The sequence below is a fragment of the Paramormyrops kingsleyae genome, chromosome 1 (genome assembly GCF_048594095.1).
Source record: "Paramormyrops kingsleyae isolate MSU_618 chromosome 1, PKINGS_0.4, whole genome shotgun sequence".
In the NCBI taxonomy this organism is placed as follows: domain Eukaryota; kingdom Metazoa; phylum Chordata; class Actinopteri; order Osteoglossiformes; family Mormyridae; genus Paramormyrops; species Paramormyrops kingsleyae.
In genome coordinates this window covers 149300-169783 of record NC_132797.1, presented here as the reverse complement: position 1 = coordinate 169783, position 20484 = coordinate 149300, and the positions used below count along the sequence as shown (strand labels likewise).

Sequence of the window (20484 nt, the reverse complement as noted above, 5' to 3'; positions counted from 1 at the left end):
CCTTTGAGTCTGGTCCCTCCCAAGGTTTCTTCCTTCTCAGGAGTTTTTCCTTGCCACTGTCACCTATGGCTTACTCACTGGGGGCTTTGGGTGGGGATGCTGTAAAGCACTTTGAGACGATGTAATGTTGTGATAATGCGCTATACAAAAATAAATGTGTTTGTTGTTTGTTTGTATTTGTGTTGTAACTCAAAAATGCATTTTCTAACTAAAGTAAACTGAAGTAATTACATGTTTGTGGATAGTGAGAGAGACGTCTCCTGACCGGCCTTCGGGACTGTGTGCTCTGAATGACGGCTCAGATCAGAACAAACATGAAGCTGTTCCTGCCTGGGGGGACATGGGAGGGATTGTGCTCAGTTTGGGGACATGACAAGTACCCAACCATGAGCTGTGTCAAGGCTAGTTCATACTTCACTTTTCTGTGTGTAATTTCAGGCCACGGACAGTCTTGTGTGCGGAATCTTTCTTTCATATTATGTTTGGCTGCAGATGTAAATTTTATTGCCAAGATTTCAAAATGCCACTATAGTGTTGCTTCTGAAAATACTGTAAACCATGGCATAATGTCTGGACAGTATGAAAAATTAGATTCTGTGTGCAACCCTGACCCTCCTCATATAGCTGCTCACCATAACTGCTGCAACAACAGTTATTCTTTCTTTACTCTTTCTTGGTTGACCTCTGCTCTGTGAAAGTGAGAGCTGCTACCTACTGGAAATACCTAGTCAATTATCTTGCACATGCGCAGTTGACGTGCATGGACACGCATGGTCTCCAATGGATTAAAAAATCTGGGCTACACAGGCACCATCCACAGCCAACCTGCACAAACCCCCGATGATGAAATTTATGCCATCTCACCCTGTGACCAACCAAAAGCACATGTGGAAAAGTGAAGTATGGCATTTATAGGCGTGAGTGTCAGGATCTATGGCTATCTGGCCCTATTTCCTGTGTCTTCTCTGTTTGGCCAGCAGTTCCCACTGGCGATCGCATTTGGTGTTGCCCTAGTGCAGGGGTGCCCAACTCCAGTCCTGGAGGGCCAGAGCCCTGCACATTTTTGGGTTTCCCCTCATTTAACACACCTGATTCAACTCCATGTGCTAATTACCACACAGCTCTTGAGCTGAATCATTTATGGTGGAACAGGGAAAGAACTAAGCTACACAGGGCTCCGGCCCTCCAGGACTGGAGTTGGGCACCCCTGCCCTAGTGTGTCCCCCCTGGGCTGCCATGTACTGTAGTTCAGTGTATGACTCGGAGACAGATGTCCCTCTGTCATGAGTTCAGGGTTGCCTTGAGGCCGTCTTCACCTTTGTTTAATATTTTGGTTTTATTTTATCCCCTAGCACCTGGTATTGTTAATTTATGTCTTTGCTTTGTGTTCCTGTTAATGGTTGCCCTGCACTTGCCTTGTTTAATGTTCTGTTTTGCATGTGTTCCTAGTCTTTCCTTGTGTAGATAGCCTGCAGTGTTTGTTAATGTTTCTTAGACCCTGCCTGTTAATTGTAATATACCCCACCTATTCCTTGTTTCCCTGAGTCCTACCTGATTGGTTGATTAGTTATGGTTCTCACCTGTCCTTTGTCTTGTCTCGTTAGTAGTGTATTTAAGTCCCTGTTTTTGGTTTGTTCAATAGTGGTTCATTATGCCTGTTTTACTATGTGCTTCTTAGTTATAGTTACCTCGTGTTAGTTAGTAGTTTCCTGTGCTTCCTACCGACCTTTGGTGGTGTTGCTCCCTGCCTTAGTTTAGGTTTGACCTCTTGTGGTCCCTGTGTTTTCCGTTTCTCCCTTGATGTTCCGTTTTGTTAATAAAACCCTGTCTTGTCAGAGCTGCTATGTGGATTGTCTCTTCCTCCATCAAACCCCGCCATAACAGTGAACAGAGAGGTAGAGGTATGAAACCTCAGTTCTTTTAAAAGACTGCATTAAAGAGCATTATCTCCCTCCACATCATGTCTTTGCCTCGATTCGTTCCACTGCCTACTCTCCCACTCAAGGATTCAAGGATTTTATTTAACAGTCCAACTGTAACCTGCAGTGTGATGTGGGGTGGTCAGCTCCGCCACAAGAATACAGAAAACAGTAAGACAAAGTAAACATGTAATAAATAAGGAACAGTAAAGTTATTCTGGTAATTAGAGAAAGAAGACCAGATATTCCATTCAACCTATTTTTACGTAGCACCTTTCACAACACCACAAGGTGCTTTACATGGGTGTGTTATGATGCAATACAGCATCAATAAAATAAAATGTGCAACATAGTCCCAATAAAGAGTTTGGTGCATGAATAACGAAGTTTAATTATTACAGTCAATTAGTGTTAAGTACTCTGATGGCCTGAGGGCAGAATCTCCTTCTGAGTTATTCAGTTCTCACTGAGAGACAGCAGAAGCACTTTCAGGACCTCAGCCCACCCAGCAGGTGAAGAGGTGGTTATTTGAGTGGGTCATGTCCCTGCTGATGTTGGCTGTTCTGCTCCTGTATCGTCTGAGGTGAATGTCCTGCAGTGTGGGCAGACCAGCCTTCCAGATGTATTCAACTAAATGAAATTGTCCTCGGCAGCTTTGTGGTCCAGAGCAGAGCAGTTACCCCTGTGATTCCCATAGTGAGGATGTTCTGAAGGATGTAGGACATGGCATCATCGGTGGAACGATTCATGTGATATGCAAACTGAAGTGAATCAATGGTTGTAGAGAGGGTGGAACAGGTATAATCTTTAACCAGCTTCTCAAAGCTCATCAGTGCAAGGGAGGTCATAGCAAATGGGTGATAATCATTTAGGCAGGTGAGGCTGGATATTTTTGGAATACGAACGATTATGCATTTTTTAAACAAGAGGGAATCCCAGCACTGGACAGAGACAGATTGAAAATTTGTCGAAACACCCCAGCAAGCTCACTTGGGACGCAACAATAATAATAACCATCTAATAGCTTTTCCTGACCAAATACCATTGACTAAGGGTATAGGAGACAGTTTGATATTGAAGAGGAACAATATCTGTTTGGGGAATGGATGGAAATCTAATACATCTGTACACAAAATCTAATTCCTACTCCTGTGCCTTTAACCATCCAGCCCTTAAGAAAGACATGTGTAGGTTTTTTGCTTCAGATAATGGACTCTTTTCAAATGTCAAATAAGAACACACTATATTATTGCTTTAATAGACGTAACATTTTCATGCTTATAACTGAGAATTACGTGGTTTGCGTGATCACGAATTGAGCATGCGCAGAAGGACCAACATGGCGGCGCCCGTTGATACTCGTGAAAAAAAAATGAGCAAACATATGCAAAACTAGATAGTTGAACGTGCCTTTAGTTGTTTTGGTTACAAATCCGGACAACGAATGCTAAAGCGTCCGATTGTACACATGTCGTTTAAAGTTTTCTGCCAGAATACGAGGATATTTCCCAGAGTGGACATCGCATCTCTCCTTTTGCGAAGGACACTGTTAAGTACTGCACGATGTTTCTCTCAAAATGCAAGTCCTCCATCGTCGTCTCTAACCCTGGAATGGATGCAGGATGAGTCAGATCATCTGAAGCAACCAGCGAGGAAGAAACCGAACGAGTGCTCGGTACTGCTTTTCCCGGGCCAGGGTAGTCAGTTTGTGGGGATGGGCCAGGGACTTTTAAAGTACAGAAACGTAAGAGAAATGTTCGATGTTGCTCAGAAAATATTGGGCTATGATCTGCTGTCACTGTGCCTAAATGGGCCTGAAGAGGAGCTGAACAAGACGGTCCATTGCCAGCCTGCTGTATTCGTCACGTCGCTGGCCGCCGTGGAGAGACTGATTTGTGAAAAGCCTGAAGTATGTTTTTATCCCACATATTTTCGTGCTGTCATTGCCATCTTCTGTTAACTTTCTGATTATTTCAAACGCGAATGGAACATCCCGCGTACGGGGCTGCCAACTCTCACGCATCTGGCGTTATACTGACACTTTCAGGCTCTCACGCTAGAAATCATACGGCAAATTTATATTATTCCATCATAAATCTAAAATTAGTTAGGCTTAATCGCTAGGCACTGAGGTAGTATGCAAACCCTGCAGACTATTTCCAAGGTAATAAAAGTGTTACACGTAAATGTGTGTGCAGGCTTGTCTCGAATTGAAAATCTCACGTCAGCCAGCTGACCAAAGTTATTCATAAATCGATTTACTTGTTTGGATTACAAATTGTAGCTGTGCTGTACTAGTGTACAGGGCTATACTGGCTCTCTGACATACTGTGCATTTTCCCGGTGGGCCGATGAGTTTGTGGTGTTTATGCAGTACTTAACAGTAGATACAGGGCTGCAGTTATGATTTTTAAAATACCAAGGTCAGAAGTTTTAGCCCTTCCTATGTGTGTCACAGACAGGATCGTGGTTATTGGAGGCAACTGAACCCTAACCGTAGGACTTGACCTCGGTCTCCTGAATGGTAGGTATGGGCATGAGTAGATACACTGGCAGGGCTTAACTAGGATCAAAATTCAGCCCTGTACTTTGGGATCCCCCATTACTACACAGTAAAATGTGCATTTTGAAAGTCTGGGGCCGAATTTAAATCCCAACCAGTGTATCTACTGTTAAGTAATGCACACCATTTCAGCTACCCAGCAATCCCCTTTAATCACATCCCCAAAATCGTTTGTCCAGTAACCAATGTTTTTGAAGTGTTTCCCTGAGAACACGCGAGTCACTTCTGCGGTATCCGCTTTCAGGCCATTGAGAACTGCGTGGCGGCTGCTGGGTTCAGCGTGGGCGAATTTGCTGCCCTTGTTTTTGCGGGTGCCATGGATTTCGAGGAGGGTAGGATATGTGAATGTGTTCAGGGCATCGCTGTTCATTTGAATTTTGCTTTTGGAATCTATGAAAACCATGTGAAATAATGTCCCGCCACAGCCCTCTATGTGGTGAAGGTGCGAGCTGAAGCCATGCAGGAGGCCTCTGATCGCACCCGGAGCGGTATGCTGTCAGTGGTGGGTCTCCCCAAGGCGAGCTACAGCGCAGCCTGTCTGCAGGCACGGGAGCACTGTCGGGCCCTGGGGGTGAAGGACCCCATCTGCACTGTCGCCAGCTACCTGTTCCCCGATGGCAGGGTCATCGCCGGCCACCAAGAGGTGACAGTTCCTGCCTTTGTTATTAGTAGCACAGCAGGTTGTTACTTGTTAGCAGTGAAAAGAAAAAGAGCTCATTTTTATTTTCTATAAGCCTGCTTATTTTGTCACAGTGTCTCCTGTCATTCACCTCAGATTAGCAGTCAGGTTGAGCTAGGGGCGAGGCCACTGAGGTACTGGCCTCAGCTGAAAGCTGATTGGCCTCTGAAGTGCTCCCTGTTCTGTCAGTCATCAGTTTCAAACATATGATTGGGTATGATAAGGTTGACCCCACTGTATGAACTATAACCCCTCTTATGCCCTCCACCTTAAAATATTCGTGTAATGACCCCTGGGTCCCCCCCCCAGGCGCTGGACTTCCTGCGGGAGAACGCGAGGGCCCTGCACTTCCTGCGTGCACGGCCGCTGCCGGTGAGCGGCGCCTTCCACAGCCCCCTGATGGAGCCAGCGGTGGAGGCGCTCCGCGAGGTCCTGAGGCATGTGACGGTGCGGCGCCCCCAGGTGGCCGTGCATGCCAATGTGGATGGCAAGCGGTACGCACACGAGGCCCTCGTGCGGAGGCTGCTGGCTAAGCAGCTGGTGTCGCCCGTGTGCTGGGAGCAGACGTTGCAGGAGCTCTATGCAAGGGAACGGGGGAAGGGCTTCCCCCACACCTACGAGGTGGGGCCTGGCCGGCAGCTGGGGGCCACGCTACAGAGGTGCAACCTGAAGGCCTTCAGGAGTTACACACATGTTGACGTCGTCACCCCCCAGGACTGATGTAACCATAGAGACATGAGGCGTGATTTCATATGAAGACATCTAGTGTGTGTTTTTAAGATAATTAAAAGCTTTGATGGTATTTTTGTGTGTTCTGAGAGACCTCATTTTTCAGAAATTTCTACAGCTACTAAAGGAAAGAGGCATGACAAATAGTTATCAGAATATTAGAGCTAAACAGAGCTCATTTGTGTAAAAGTTGCCACTGCAGATACATTATGCAACAGAAGCAGCACCTTCTGCAGGAAGCGGAATCTCTGATCTCCCATAGTGCCTCTGAACCGCCACTCAGCTCAGCCATCAGACAGCGCTGTTCTCACTCAAGAATCATCACTTATATATATATGTGGGGCAGTTTTATTTATTTCAATTTTTGTACAAAACTTACTCTGGAGAAAACCAGCTCCCTGTAGAGAATTGTAAACAAGCCCAGCAGAATGTACCACAGAAAAAAAAAAGTTTTTACCCCAATTTTTCCCCATAATGTGAGCCAGTCATTATAAAGGTAGACTGTGAACCAGTCACAGGTATATTCAGTGAACCAGCACTTCATGTTAAATACTTTCCATTTTATGTTACTGAAAAGGTTTTGTTATGATATATTCTTTTTAATTTTCCTGTGATGGTGTTTACGTAGCGGCCAAAGCCCGGCCTTCGCCACCCTTCCCGCTTTCCTCCGTGTCTCCGCATCTCCTCTCAGAAGTAGCTCCAGGCCGCTGCTGTCACCAGCAGGATCAAGGCCACCAGTCCCCCACTGGGGTGAACACTGACCTGGGTGGTGACAGAGTGACACACATCACTAACATTGTTGCTAAAGGGAGTTTGCAATGTGCTAGAAAAGTGTCACATATGGAACTGGGTCATGACTGAGGTGGAGCATGTGACCAGGATGAATAAGAATGGAAGGTTCTAACCCAAATTCTCCATCTCTCAACTGTCTGGGTCATCTGTCGGCAGAGCAGCTCAGTCAGCCACCCTTGGATCACTGTGGTTACCGTGTTCAGTTCCCGCCAGACACCAGGAAACACCCTGAAATACAGCCACATGAGTTCAGTGACTGAAGCAGCTTTTTCATGGAACTGTTTGAAAAATAAAAATATATTATGAAATTTTGGGAAAATTCAGAAACAAAAACCAGAATTTTTCAGTGCAGTAATTCTTATCAGCTTTATTTTTCAGGAAAATCTGTACATTCCTGAACCAAAACCCTTCATTAAAAATAAACCAGGAAACACAACTCTTCAGCAATGAAGCACATTTTACAAGTGTTCCTAGATGGGCTGGCTTGGTGTATACGGCTTACCAGTAGGGGGCACCCCTGGCCAACAGATTGCCAATATCTCCTGGGAGCCATGCTGCCAGGTGGGCGTCGCTCAGCTGCCGATTCAGCTGGTCTCCGATCGCAGCCAGCTGCTGGCCGATGTGCCGCGCCGCCCTATGGCACAGCTCACAGTCAAAGTGGGGCCAGGGACAGGAAGTGACACGGTCAAACTGGGAGCAAAGGAATGCATGACCTCATACACAGTCACAGCACAGAAGGTAGGGGGAAAGGCGTGGTTATAGCTTCTTATCTCATGTTCACATCAGATTGAAGGTTGTTGGGAGTGGCGGAGATCCATGCCCATATCAGAGAGAAGGTTATTAGGGGAGGGGTGTTTACATCATGCCTGCATGAGAAGGATGCTTGCTGAGAGGGAGGTGCTTACCTCACATCTACATCAGCGTGAAAGCCATTGTCTGCCTCACTGGAACCAGCCTGGAGACGCCTCATCTTATTGGGTTCTTTCCCCTGAGCAACCATCTTGTTCCTGGTTTAAATAATCCACAGTACAGGTGCCCTGTGTTTGCGTGTCTGTTTACCGCATGACACCTGTGTACTGTGTATGTCGAGCTATATTTGTACTGGCATGAGGTAAGAGTGCATGTGGAATGCTGTGTGCTGCGTACTGTACACAGGACTTTCAGCCATCTGTGACTGTAACATCCCGATATCCGTGAGCAAACAAAGCCTCACGTGACCAAGGGGTTTCGGTTTTGTTGCAAATGAAACAGCTGCCTGTCGCTCACTTCACTATTCTATCAAAAGATGATTGCGTCTGCTGCCGCAGAATATCCGATTTCATTTTGTGTCTGTACCCAGCTACACATTTGGCAAAGATTCCAAAAAAAAATAAAAAATCTGTTTTTTACTTTCCTTTCCTGTAATGCCGTGCTAGATCCCCCCCAGCCCCATTAATGGTGAAATGCTCACAACAGCCATAGTTAAAATTCTACACTATGTTTCTCTCTTATTTGTCCTGTCTGCCAGGCAGAGCCGGTTTGAATGCAAATGGAACATGGTCATTACACAAATTACTGCCCTCCGCACAACATCCATGGCACACACCAATGCGAGAGATACTGGTGGGATTTACTCCTAAATGTTCAAAGTGCCAGGCTTTATAAAAAAATCAACAGCTGTTTAAAAAACCGAGTAACAAATCAACTTCATCGATAAGATAATGTCTAATCACTAAGGTTGGGTTTACAGCAGTATGTGTACATTGTGTGTACAGGGTTATGGTTTCTCCCAAACGGAATGACGTAATGCAAGTCTCAACACTACTTTATTGATTAATATTACTGGATGTTTTTACTAACAAAACTCATTTCTGTTTTCAAGGGTTCAGCAGCAGCCCTTCTGAGACTGAATAACATCAGTTCAGTTTAACTACTTTGCGACACTAACATTCATCAACAGATGGTTCCTCACCTACCTTGGTAAACTGAAAGTAAAATTTCCTTTTGAATTAATCTTTAAGTGAGACCCTTTAAGATATTTATATAGATAAGTAAATTTAGACAACTTATCAAATACTTTCTGTATTTAAAAGGAGTGTTTTCAGTTCAGTCACCTGAAATTGAATATAAATATTCTAAGAGGTAATTCAGTTCACTTTTGAAAACCCAGACTGAGAATCAGAACCAGCATGAGATTTATAACTGGGATTATCTGCGGTGGTAAGGATGGCATTTATTTTAATTTAAACTTTTGTAAATCACCATGTTCATGTACTGATGGCTTTCTATGTAAGGTTTGCATAATGCTGTACATAATCAATATCCCCAGCAGGGACGAATCCGCAGCCATCTCTGTTTAACAACAAAGGACAGGTGCATTGAAAAAGACTGGTCTTACCTGATAGCTTGTTGAAGATTAAAGTGAACGCCGCCCTACCACACAAAATTTGACAAGGTTACATTTAACACATTGATTTTTATTTAACATATAGTAATAATGCATTTTAAATCACATTGAAGTACTTACAGCAGCGTCCTTTAATCTTCTTGTTTTCAGGTAACTAACAGCAGCCCCTGTCACTGTGACCACGCCCAAGGGACTTTCTCCAGGAAGAGTGTAAATGAGTGTTTAATTGTGAAACCACAAGAGGGCGCACTCTTGCCTATCGGCCATAAAGACACAGCGAGCAAGTCAGCAGGAATCATCTTGAACATGTGTGCTGTGAGGCTGAAAGCAGGTGAAGTGAGTCATCGGATGAAGAGAATCAATTTAACCTTTATGATATTGAACCTCAATAGCCAAACAATTTGTCTTCAACCCTTCTTAACAATAAACAATAAAATAGTTTTGATGTATTATAAACAAGTGATGCAAATATGGTCTTGTCTCGTATTAAAAACAGATTAATGACACTTAGTCATGGAACTATAGTTATAGATACCATTGTGCAATCATGCATTTATCCATTTTCTGTATCCCCTTGTCTTATTTAGTGCTGCAGGTGGTCCAGAGCCTATCCCAGGCTTGAAACCTAATCCCAGAGGTGTGAGACAACAGTACCAAGCACTGCACCACCATTCTGCAATCATGTCATAATTATTACTCTCAGTACTATGATCTGCTAAACACTGATGAGAAAGTGTTTATATAAGGTCTGAACTTTGACAGCTTAAACTTATTTTGCTCAAAACCTCATTAGGCATCATTAGAGCTGCAAACCTTAAACCATTTTTTAATACTCATATTACCTCCTTACCCAAGAGATGCTTTCTACATCTGTTAAATATTGTAATTCTAAAGTGTCTTTGTTCTGATAGTACTGTTAAATACACCTTCAACTATAGGCCTCCTAATCTCAGCATTTAAATGTAGACCAAATACTTACTGATTGGTTCCAAGTTACCTCACCTTAACTAAGTGTAATTTACTTTAAACACTGCTGGTGTTTTTGTATTTCCTACCACATTTATTTTATTATTTATTGAGCAGAGACTTTTGTCCAAAGCCACACACAAGTAAGGGTCAGAAATCATGGTCAGCTAGTGTTCCGGGAGCAATAGGGGTTAGGGGCCTTGTCCAGGGGCCCACCAGTGATATGGTTACTCTCCTGGTCATTGGGACCTGAACCCAGCTAGTGTTCTGGGAGCAGTAGGGGTTAGGGGCCTTGCCCAGGGGCCCACCAGTGATATGATTACTCTCCTGGTCATTGGGACCTGAACCCAGCTAGTGTTCCGGGAGCAGTAGGGGTTAGGGGCCTTGCCCAGGGGCCCACCAGTGATATGGTTACTCTCCTGGTCATTGGGACCTGAATCCAGCTAGTGTTCCGGGAGCAGTAGGGGTTAGGGGCCTTGCCCAGGGGCCCACCAGTGATATGGTTACTCTCCAGGTCATTGGGACCTGAACCCAGCTAGTGTTCCGGGAGCAGTAGGGGTTAGGGGCCTTGCCCAGGGGCCCACCAGTGATATGGTTACTCTCCTGGTTATTGGGACCTGAACCCAGCTAGTGTTCCGGGAGCAGTAGGGGTTAGGGGCCTTGCCCAGGGGCCCACCAGTGATATGGTTACTCTCCTGGTTATTGGGACCTGAACCCAGCTAGTGTTCCGGGAGCAGTAGGGGTTAGGGGCCTTGCCCAGGGGCCCACCAGTGATATGGTTACTCTCCTGGTCATTGGGACCTGAACCCATGACCTTATGGACATGACCACAAACCCCATGCCCACTGAGCTACACACATAATATCTTCCCTTCCATCATATCCACTTTGTCAACCTATCCATATTCACTGAACAGACCATCTTAGTAAGCAACTGGTTCTTGGGTGTTTGACTTCTAAACAATAATATATTCCAACACATTTAAAATACAAACATGTAAAAAACACATTACGTAAATTCAGTGATTAAACCATTTTCTTGATAGGCTCGTGGATAGTTCTGGACCAAAGAGTAACTAGTATTGCCTGAATACACACTAACATTGAACTGGAGGAAAGTCAATGTTGCCATTATTGAAATAGCTGAGGTATTTCTAAGTATGCACACAAATCATGACGACATTGTTGTCATTTGGTACCAATGTGGTCACAGACACCTTTCCTGCTTTGTCCTGCCAACAATAATGTTCCATAGAAAACAAGAGCAGGATAAATAATATTGTCCACCCACAAAATGCACGAGCGGGATGTTACTCACCCGGAAGAGGATCGTTTCTGTACTCAGCCGTCTGCTCTGTTTTGCTTTTCTACAGGTTTATACAAAATAAGTTTCTAGGTTCAGATGAATAGATAAACGCCAAAATTACACAAAACCTTACAGCCAAAAGCATGGATAAAACTGAAACACGGCTTTGTTTAATAACTCGCGTGGCTGCTGGTCATTACTTTTCCTACGCAAATTGAGATGATGACAGTTATTTTTTTCATGATCTAAAAGGATCAGTTTTATTCTGAGAGAGACGCTCCCTTTGTAGGGAAGGCTTCAGAAAGTCTTCAGCTTTAGTATGATCGCTCCCCTGAGGATGATGTCATCTCCCCCATGCTGGTCTCCCTAAAAGCCCTGTTCCGATTGTCCTCCTCCCCTCCTGCTTGCTTTGAGGCGTTTATGATATCTTTAATCTAACGATGAAGGGAGCAAAGCATTATAATTATGCCCAATTATCACGACAGAAAGCGGTGTATAGATTGCGCCAACGTAGCCCGATGTCTGCCTTTCGTCTTGTATTCCATATTTAGGCTAAATCGATTTATTTGAACATGAATGATCTGTTGGGCAGATTACCGATACATATCATACATGGAATAGTCGAAAAAGAAAACCGTAAACGAATCATTTCCATTGTCATTACTCTACACCTAGTTCCAGGTTTATTTTGCGCCTTTTCGCTTTGGTTCAGTGTTCGTGTTTAAATTCATGAACTCTTTTGCTTGCTTCATAATATCTGTACAGATTTACATACATGTTTATGTAAAAATAGCATGAAAGTCGTGTTAACGCAAAATATAAACAGCAATTTCTGTTTGATTCGCGATTTGTTGAACGATGTTAATTAATGTACAAACAGGTAAGAAATACATAGGTACTTGATAAGGTCCATTAACTAACAGGAAAAATACCCATCTACATAGGAACTATGCCAATGAGATACCCATGAGAATTAATTCACTATTAAAATTATTGATAGGATTTATTTGTAGGACTACTATTTGTGCCAGCCTAGGCTATGTTATAATAATGAATACTTATATTTTGTTGCTTATTTACAAATCGAACCAAACTTATAAGAATAATGATAACAGAACTTTCCAATGCCTTCCCAGATAATAAATACACCACTAGGCTACATACTATTTATTTTAATTTAAATTTGTTCAATGGTGATTCTTGGTGTCAAGCAAGTTAGGAGTCCCACCCTGGATCGAGCACGTTTACCTGAGATTTACATTTAATTTGAGAAATGTTCTCTTTTGCTGGTGCATATGGTGTCCTTCATTCTGGGTGACTGAATGAGCCGGCGCTGGTAAGTCATGAGCTAGGTTGAACTTTTGAACATCTACTGACCACTGAAAACATGTACATTCTAGGATAATGGTCTCGTTTATCTGTTCGTGATTTTAGAAATCTAAATCCACAGTCTTTCTTAATAGAAACTTATAAAAACAAAAGTGTAGCCAAAGATGCACTATTTTATCCAGCCATTGATAGATTCATTTTCCTACAGCTTTCACTCTCGCGGTAATCCAATCATTTTCTTTGATCGAAACTATGATGAGACTCAAAGCTTTCCCGGAATCCCAGCTCACGTGGTTCGCAGTGTTTTATGACGAGAAACACTAAAGTTGTAAAGAAATATTGACGCAGCAAGCTGGCACCAAATGCCCTTAAAAACTGTAATCGGCTTATCTCGTAACCTACAGAAGAGCAATGCATGATTTTTATAACAATGTTGTTGCAAACATTTATTCTTGTTGGCTTATTGTCATCGATGTAGTTGTAGATTTAAGGGAGACATAAGCATCAACAGGAGCGTCACTAGAGATTTATGAAAATGGAGGGCTAAGCTTTTATGATGGCTGTCTGATTTAAATGAAAATAAATTAGAACATGGGAGGCGAGGTGGACCAGTAGTTAGAGCCGTTGCCTCACCCCTCTGGGAACAGGCTTTGAGTGTCTGCCAAGGCTCCATGTGCGATGGGTTGGCGCCTCATCCTGGGCTGCTCCCTGCATTGCGTCCGTAACTTCCGGTATAGGCATAGGCTCCGATTATTTTAAATAATTTGATGGATGAATGAACGAGAACACACTATTTAAACGAATTAGTCTGCATCTATCTATCTATCTATATCTATCTATCTATCTATCTATCTATCTATCTATCTATCTATCTATCTATCTATCTAGCTATCTATCTAATTTCTTTCCGGGGGATGGGATAAAGCCTCCTAAAATAGCACAAGCGACGCCCCTGGCCATCAGTTAATATTTCCAGTATCATAGTGTTTATAGTAATGCACTATTACACGGCGTGTACTTCTAGGAAGAGTAAATGCGCTTCCCAAGAAGCCAACCCGCAGCGGCCGCCAGTACTCGGTTCAGTCGGAGCGCCTTAACTCCATTTTTAGGCTTGTGGCGCCCTCCAGTGGCAAACACGTGTATGGCATTTGGCGTTGGCGCGAAACATCACAAACTGCGAGACTGATGACACAAGTATGATTTTTGTAAGAAGCAGTGGCGGGCTCAGACTGTTTGAATGGTAGGGGCACCGAATTCATGACGTGCCCCCCACTAAGATGTAAAATATGTTATTTTATTTATCAACAAGAATATCCGTTTATTGACTGAATTTATTACATTTTAATTTTATTTATAAACTTTATTGTGGCATCCTAGGCCATAATTGGTCTTTTAATATTAAATATGATGTTTAATGTATCACAACACATCCATGTAAAGCGCCTTGGGATGACTCTGTTGTGAAAGGCGCTATATAAAAATAAATTGAATCTACTTGAATTAAATAAATCTAACTTAGGGTAATCTAACCTAACCTGAAGGAAACAACAAGAGGCAGCCTTACAGATTCAACTAATGTCTTGTCGACTACAGAGGCTCCCTAGAAGTACACTTTCTTGCATATAGCAGCACCCTGAGGTACATTATTTCATCTCATTTCTGTACAGGAAATGGCATCTCATAGTGGAGCACGGCATCTCATTTTCTTCATTGGAAGTCAAGTCAAAGTCAAAGATATTTTATTGTCAATTTACATTATATGTGCAAGACATACAGGAGAACCGAAATGCCATTTCTCGCTCACTGGTGTGCAAACCATACAGTTACAAAATTATAGACATTCTATACAAAAAGACAGATAACAAGACACAGGACAAAGTGACAAGGCCAGAGACAAATTGACAAGTGCAGATGGTACAAAGTGCACATGGTAACAATAAATATATGGTCAGTTGTGCAAATGATAGCAGTTTAAGAGGCAGTTGTGCAAATAGAAAGAATAGAAGAGGTGATTGTGCAAATGGTAATAATATTAAGGTAGTTATGTAAATGGTAAACATAGATAAAGTAGTGATGCAAATGGTGAACAATACAGTGCAAATGGTAGCAATCATGCAAGTCAAATACAGAGGAAAGGTATGAGTGTAAACAATACTTGAGGTAGTCAGTGAATAAATAAATTAAATTACTGTCCAGGGGCAGGAGGCAGAGTGGGGGGGGGTAATGGACAGAGTTCAGCCTCATGACAGCCTGGTGGATAAAGCTGTTTAGGAGCCTTGTGGAGCCCGGGGGGTCCGGTACCTTCTTCCTGAAGGCAGGAGGCTGAAGTGGGAGTGTAAGGGGTGGGAGGAGTCACCAGCATTGCTGATGGCTTTGCGGGTGAGGAGGGTATGGAAAGTGTCCATGAGGGGGGGCAGGGAGGTGCCGATGATCTTGCTGGCTGTGTTCACTACCCATTGCAGAGCCTTACGGCAGGAGGCAGAGCAGCTTCCGAACCACACAGCCATACAGCCAGTGATGATACTCTCAATAGTGCCTCTGTGAAAAGAGAGCATGATGGGGGGTGGAACGTTCGCCCTCCTCAGTTTGCAGAGGAAGTAGACACGTGTTTGTGCCTCCCTGGTCAGTGATGTGGTGTTATTGGTCCAGGAGAGATCCTCAGAGATATGCACCCCCAGAAATTTGGTTGTTGTGACCCTCTCCACAGCAGCACCGTCGATGGTCAGTGAGGCATGCTGAGGAGGTCTTCTCCTGAAATCTATAACCATGTCTTTGGTCTTCCTCACATTGGAAGGGCAGCCATCACAGATATTTTGCAGGGCCACTTCATCACACTTTCTCACCTGGAAGGGCACTTTAAAGGGCATGAATGATTTTTTTTCCACCAGAAATGAACGCATAGGGCACCTTATATGGCACTGCATCTCATTTTCTTCACTGGAGGGGCATCCATTACAACAATTATCCACTTACACATAGACAGATACCGTATACATCACTGCATCTCATTTTATCTATTATTGAGACACCTACATGACCACTTTATCATGTTTTCCTGTCACTTAGTAGTACCCTTTACATTGTATCCCATTATCTCTACTGGAAATGAACCCTTGGGGGCACTTGATCATGGAAGAGTGGCACAAAGGACACCCTTTTCCCTTGGAAGGGTACCCATAGGAGCCGCTTAGACCATTGTAAGGGCACCTTATAGGGCACTGCACCGCATTCTCTCTACTAGAAGGGCAGTTCATAAAGGCACCCTTTTCCACTGAAAGGGTACCCATAGGAGCCGCTTAGACCATTGTAAGGGCACCTTATAGGGCACTGCACCGCATTCTCTCTACTAGAAGGGCAGTTCATAAAGGCACCCTTTTCCACTGAAAGGGTACCCATAGGAGCCGCTTAGACCATTGTAAGGGCACCTTATCGGGCACTGCACCACATTCTCTCCACTAGAAGGGCAGTTCATAAAGGCACCCTTTTCCACTGAAAGGGTACCCATAGGAGCCGCTTAGACCATTGTAAGGGCACCTTATAGGGCACTGCACCGCATTCTCTCTACTAGAAGGGCAGTTCATAAAGGCACCCTTTTCCACTGAAAGGGTACCCATAGGAGCCGCTTAGACCATTGTAAGGGCACCTTATAGGGCACTGCACCGCATTCTCTCTACTAGAAGGGCAGTTCATAAAGGCACCCTTTTCCACTGAAAGGGTACCCATAGGGGCCGCTTAGACCATTGTAAGGGCACCTTATAGGGCACTGCACCGCATTCTCTCTACTAGAAGGGCAGTTCATAAAGGCACCCTTTTCCACTGAAAGGGTACCCATAGGGGCCGCTTAGACCATTGTAAGGGTACCTTATAGGGCACTGCACCGCATTCTCTCTACTAGAAGGGCAGTTCATAAAGGCACCCTTTTCCACTGAAAGGGTACCCATAGGGGCCGCTTAGACCATTGTAAGGGTACCTTATAGGGCACTGCACCGCATTCTCTCTACTAGAAGGGCAGTTCATAAAGGCACCCTTTTCCCTTGAAAGGGTACCCATAGGGGCCGCTTAGACCATTGTAAGGGTACCTTATAGGGCACTGCACCGCATTCTCTCTACTAGAAGGGCAGTTCATAAAGGCACCCTTTTCCCTTGAAAGGGTACCCATAGGGGCCGCTTAGACCATTGTAAGGGCACCTTATAGGGCACTGCACCGCATTCTCTCTACTAGAAGGGCAGTTCATAAAGGCACCCTTTTCCACTGAAAGGGTACCCATAGGGGCCGCTTAGACCATTGTAAGGGTACCTTATAGGGCACTGCACCGCATTCTCTCTACTAGAAGGGCAGTTCATAAAGGCACCCTTTTCCACTGAAAGGGTACCCATAGGGGCCGCTTAGACCATTGTAAGGGTACCTTATAGGGCACTGCACCGCATTCTCTCTACTAGAAGGGCAGTTCATAAAGGCACCCTTTTCCCTTGAAAGGGTACCCATAGGGGCCGCTTAGACCATTGTAAGGGCACCTTATAGGGCACTGCACCGCATTCTCTCTACTAGAAGGGCAGTTCATAAAGGCACCCTTTTCCACTGAAAGGGTACCCATAGGGGCCGCTTAGACCATTGTAAGGGCACCTTATAGGGCACTGCACCGCATTCTCTCTACTAGAAGGGCAGTTCATAAAGGCACCCTTTTCCACTGAAAGGGTACCCATAGGGGCCGCTTAGACCATTGTAAGGGTACCTTATAGGGCACTGCACCGCATTCTCTCTACTAGAAGGGCAGTTCATAAAGGCACCCTTTTCCACTGAAAGGGTACCCATAGGGGCCGCTTAGACCATTGTAAGGGCACCTTATAGGGCACTGCACCGCATTCTCTCTACTAGAAGGGCAGTTCATAAAGGCACCCTTTTCCACTGAAAGGGTACCCATAGGGGCCGCTTAGACCATTGTAAGGGTACCTTATAGGGCACTGCACCGCATTCTCTCTACTAGAAGGGCAGTTCATAAAGGCACCCTTTTCCACTGAAAGGGTACCCATAGGGGCCGCTTAGACCATTGTAAGGGTACCTTATAGGGCACTGCACCGCATTCTCTCTACTAGAAGGGCAGTTCATAAAGGCACCCTTTTCCACTGAAAGGGTACCCATAGGGGCCGCTTAGACCATTGTAAGGGTACCTTATAGGGCACTGCACCGCATTCTCTCTACTAGAAGGGCAGTTCATAAAGGCACCCTTTTCCCTTGGAAGGGTACCCATAGGGGCCGCTTAGACCATTGTAAGGGTACCTTATAGGGCACTGCACCGCATTCTCTCTACTAGAAGGGCAGTTCATAAAGGCACCCTTTTCCACTGAAAGGGTACCCATAGGGGCCGCTTAGACCATTGTAAGGGTACCTTATAGGGCACTGCACCGCATTCTCTCTACTAGAAGGGCAGTTCATAAAGGCACCCTTTTCCACTGAAAGGGTACCCATAGGGGCCGCTTAGACCATTGTAAGGGCACCTTATAGGGCACTGCACCGCATTCTCTCTACTAGAAGGGCAGTTCATAAAGGCACCCTTTTCCACTGAAAGGGTACCCATAGGGGCCGCTTAGACCATTGTAAGGGCACCTTATAGGGCACTGCACCGCATTCTCTCTACTAGAAGGGCAGTTCATAAAGGCACCCTTTTCCACTGAAAGGGTACCCATAGGGGCCGCTTAGACCATTGTAAGGGTACCTTATAGGGCACTGCACCGCATTCTCTCTACTAGAAGGGCAGTTCATAAAGGCACCCTTTTCCACTGAAAGGGTACCCATAGGGGCCGCTTAGACCATTGTAAGGGTACCTTATAGGGCACTGCACCGCATTCTCTCTACTAGAAGGGCAGTTCATAAAGGCACCCTTTTCCACTGAAAGGGTACCCATAGGGGCCGCTTAGACCATTGTAAGGGTACCTTATAGGGCACTGCACCGCATTCTCTCTACTAGAAGGGCAGTTCATAAAGGCACCCTTTTCCACTGAAAGGGTACCCATAGGGGCCGCTTAGACCATTGTAAGGGCACCTTATAGGGCACTGCACCGCATTCTCTCTACTAGAAGGGCAGTTCATAAAGGCACCCTTTTCCACTGAAAGGGTACCCATAGGGGCCGCTTAGACCATTGTAAGGGTACCTTATAGGGCACTGCACCGCATTCTCTCTACTAGAAGGGCAGTTCATAAAGGCACCCTTTTCCACTGAAAGGGTACCCATAGGGGCCGCTTAGACCATTGTAAGGGCACCTTATAGGGCACTGCACCGCATTTTCTCTACTAGAAGGGCAGTTCATAAAGGCACCCTTTTCCACTGAAAGGGTACCCATAGGGGCCGCTTAGACCATTGTAAGGGTACCTTATAGGGCATTGCACCGCATTCTCTCTACTAGAAGGGCAGTTCATAAAGGCACCCTTTTCCACTGAAAGGGTACCCATAGGGGCCGCTTAGACCATTGTAAGGGCACCTTATACGGCACTGCACCGCATTCTCTCTACTAGAAGGGCAGTTCATAAAGGCACCCTTTTCCACTGAAAGGGTACCCATAGGGGCCGCTTAGACCATTGTAAGGGTACCTTATAGGGCACTGCACCGCATTCTCTCTACTAGAAGGGCAGTTCATAAAGGCACCCTTTTCCACTGAAAGGGTACCCATAGGGGCCGCTTAGACCATTGTAAGGGCACCTTATAGGGCACTGCACCGCATTCTCTCTACTAGAAGGGCAGTTCATAAAGGCACCCTTTTCCACTGAAAGGGTACCCATAGGGGCCGCTTAGACCATTGTAAGGGTACCTTATAGGGCACTGCACCGCATTCTCTCTACTAGAAGGGCAGTTCATAAAGGCACCCTTTTCCCTTGAAAGGGTACCCATAGGGGCCGCTTAGACCATTGTAAGGGTACCTTATAGGGCACTGCACCGCATTCTCTCTACTAGAAGGGCAGTTCATAAAGGCACCCTTTTCCCTTGAAAGGGTACCCATAGGGGCCGCTTAGACCATTGTAAGGGCACCTTATAGGGCACTGCACCGCATTCTCTCTACTAGAAGGGCAGTTCATAAAGGCACCCTTTTCCACTGAAAGGGTACCCATAGGGGCCGCTTACACCATTGTAAGGGTACCTTATAGGGCACTGCACCGCATTCTCTCTACTAGAAGGGCAGTTCATAAAGGCACCCTTTTCCACTGAAAGGGTACCCATAGGGGCCGCTTAGACCATTGTAAGGGTACCTTATAGGGCACTGCACCGCATTCTCTCTACTAGAAGGGCAGTTCATAAAGGCACCCTTTTCCCTTGAAAGGGTACCCATAGGGGCCGCTTAGACCATTGTAAGGGCACCTTATAGGGCACTGCACCGCATTCTCTCTACTAGAAGGGCAGTTCATAAAGGCACCCTTTTCCACTGAAAGGGTACCCATAGGGGCCGCTTAGACCATTGTAAGGGTACCTTATAGGGCACTGCACCGCATTCTCTCTACTAGAAGGGCAGTTCATAAAGGCACCCTTTTCCACTGAAAGGGTACCCATAGGGGCCGCTTAGACCATTGTAAGGGTACCTTATAGGGCACTGCACCGCATTCTCTCTACTAGAAGGGCAGTTCATAAAGGCACCCTTTTCCCTTGGAAGGGTACCCATAGGGGCCGCTTAGACCATTGTAAGGGTACCTTATAGGGCACTGCACCGCATTCTCTCTACTAGAAGGGCAGTTCATAAAGGCACCCTTTTCCACTGAAAGGGTACCCATAGGGGCCGCTTAGACCATTGTAAGGGTACCTTATAGGGCACTGCACCGCATTCTCTCTAC

The 20484-nt window shown here is 45.2% G+C and overlaps 2 protein-coding genes across 5 annotated transcripts; one reads left to right on the top strand and one right to left on the bottom strand.

Annotated features, from left to right (window-relative positions):
* Positions 1 to 3225: 3225 nt before the first annotated feature.
* Positions 3226 to 5963, top strand: mcat (malonyl CoA:ACP acyltransferase (mitochondrial)). 3 transcript variants are annotated; one of them, XM_023795513.2, is made up of 5 exons: positions 3691 to 3828; positions 4378 to 4443; positions 4727 to 4814; positions 4908 to 5125; positions 5471 to 5963. In XM_023795513.2, exons 2-5 carry the CDS (start codon positions 4441 to 4443, stop codon positions 5879 to 5881), a joined length of 720 nt encoding a protein of 239 aa, XP_023651281.1. In that variant the 5' UTR covers positions 3691 to 3828; positions 4378 to 4440; the 3' UTR covers positions 5882 to 5963. The 3 variants fall into 3 exon arrangements, with proteins under 3 accessions (XP_023651280.1, XP_023651281.1, XP_023651282.1); XM_023795512.2 differs by lacking the exon at positions 4378 to 4443 and having other exon boundaries at positions 3226 to 3828; XM_023795514.2 differs by lacking the exon at positions 3691 to 3828 and having other exon boundaries at positions 3835 to 4443.
* Positions 5964 to 6226: 263 nt separating this feature from the next.
* On the bottom strand, positions 6227 to 11687 carry bik (BCL2 interacting killer). 2 transcript variants are annotated; one of them, XM_072709304.1, is made up of 7 exons: positions 11352 to 11687; positions 9189 to 9324; positions 9060 to 9094; positions 7588 to 7689; positions 7185 to 7316; positions 6796 to 6910; positions 6227 to 6652 (listed from the first exon to the last, which is right to left on the bottom strand). In XM_072709304.1, exons 4-7 carry the CDS (start codon positions 7680 to 7682, stop codon positions 6578 to 6580), a joined length of 417 nt encoding a protein of 138 aa, XP_072565405.1. In that variant the 5' UTR covers positions 7683 to 7689; positions 9060 to 9094; positions 9189 to 9324; positions 11352 to 11687; the 3' UTR covers positions 6227 to 6577. The 2 variants fall into 2 exon arrangements, with proteins under 2 accessions (XP_072565405.1, XP_072565402.1); XM_072709301.1 differs by having other exon boundaries at positions 9189 to 11687.
* Between the last annotated feature and the right edge of the window lie 8797 nt (positions 11688 to 20484).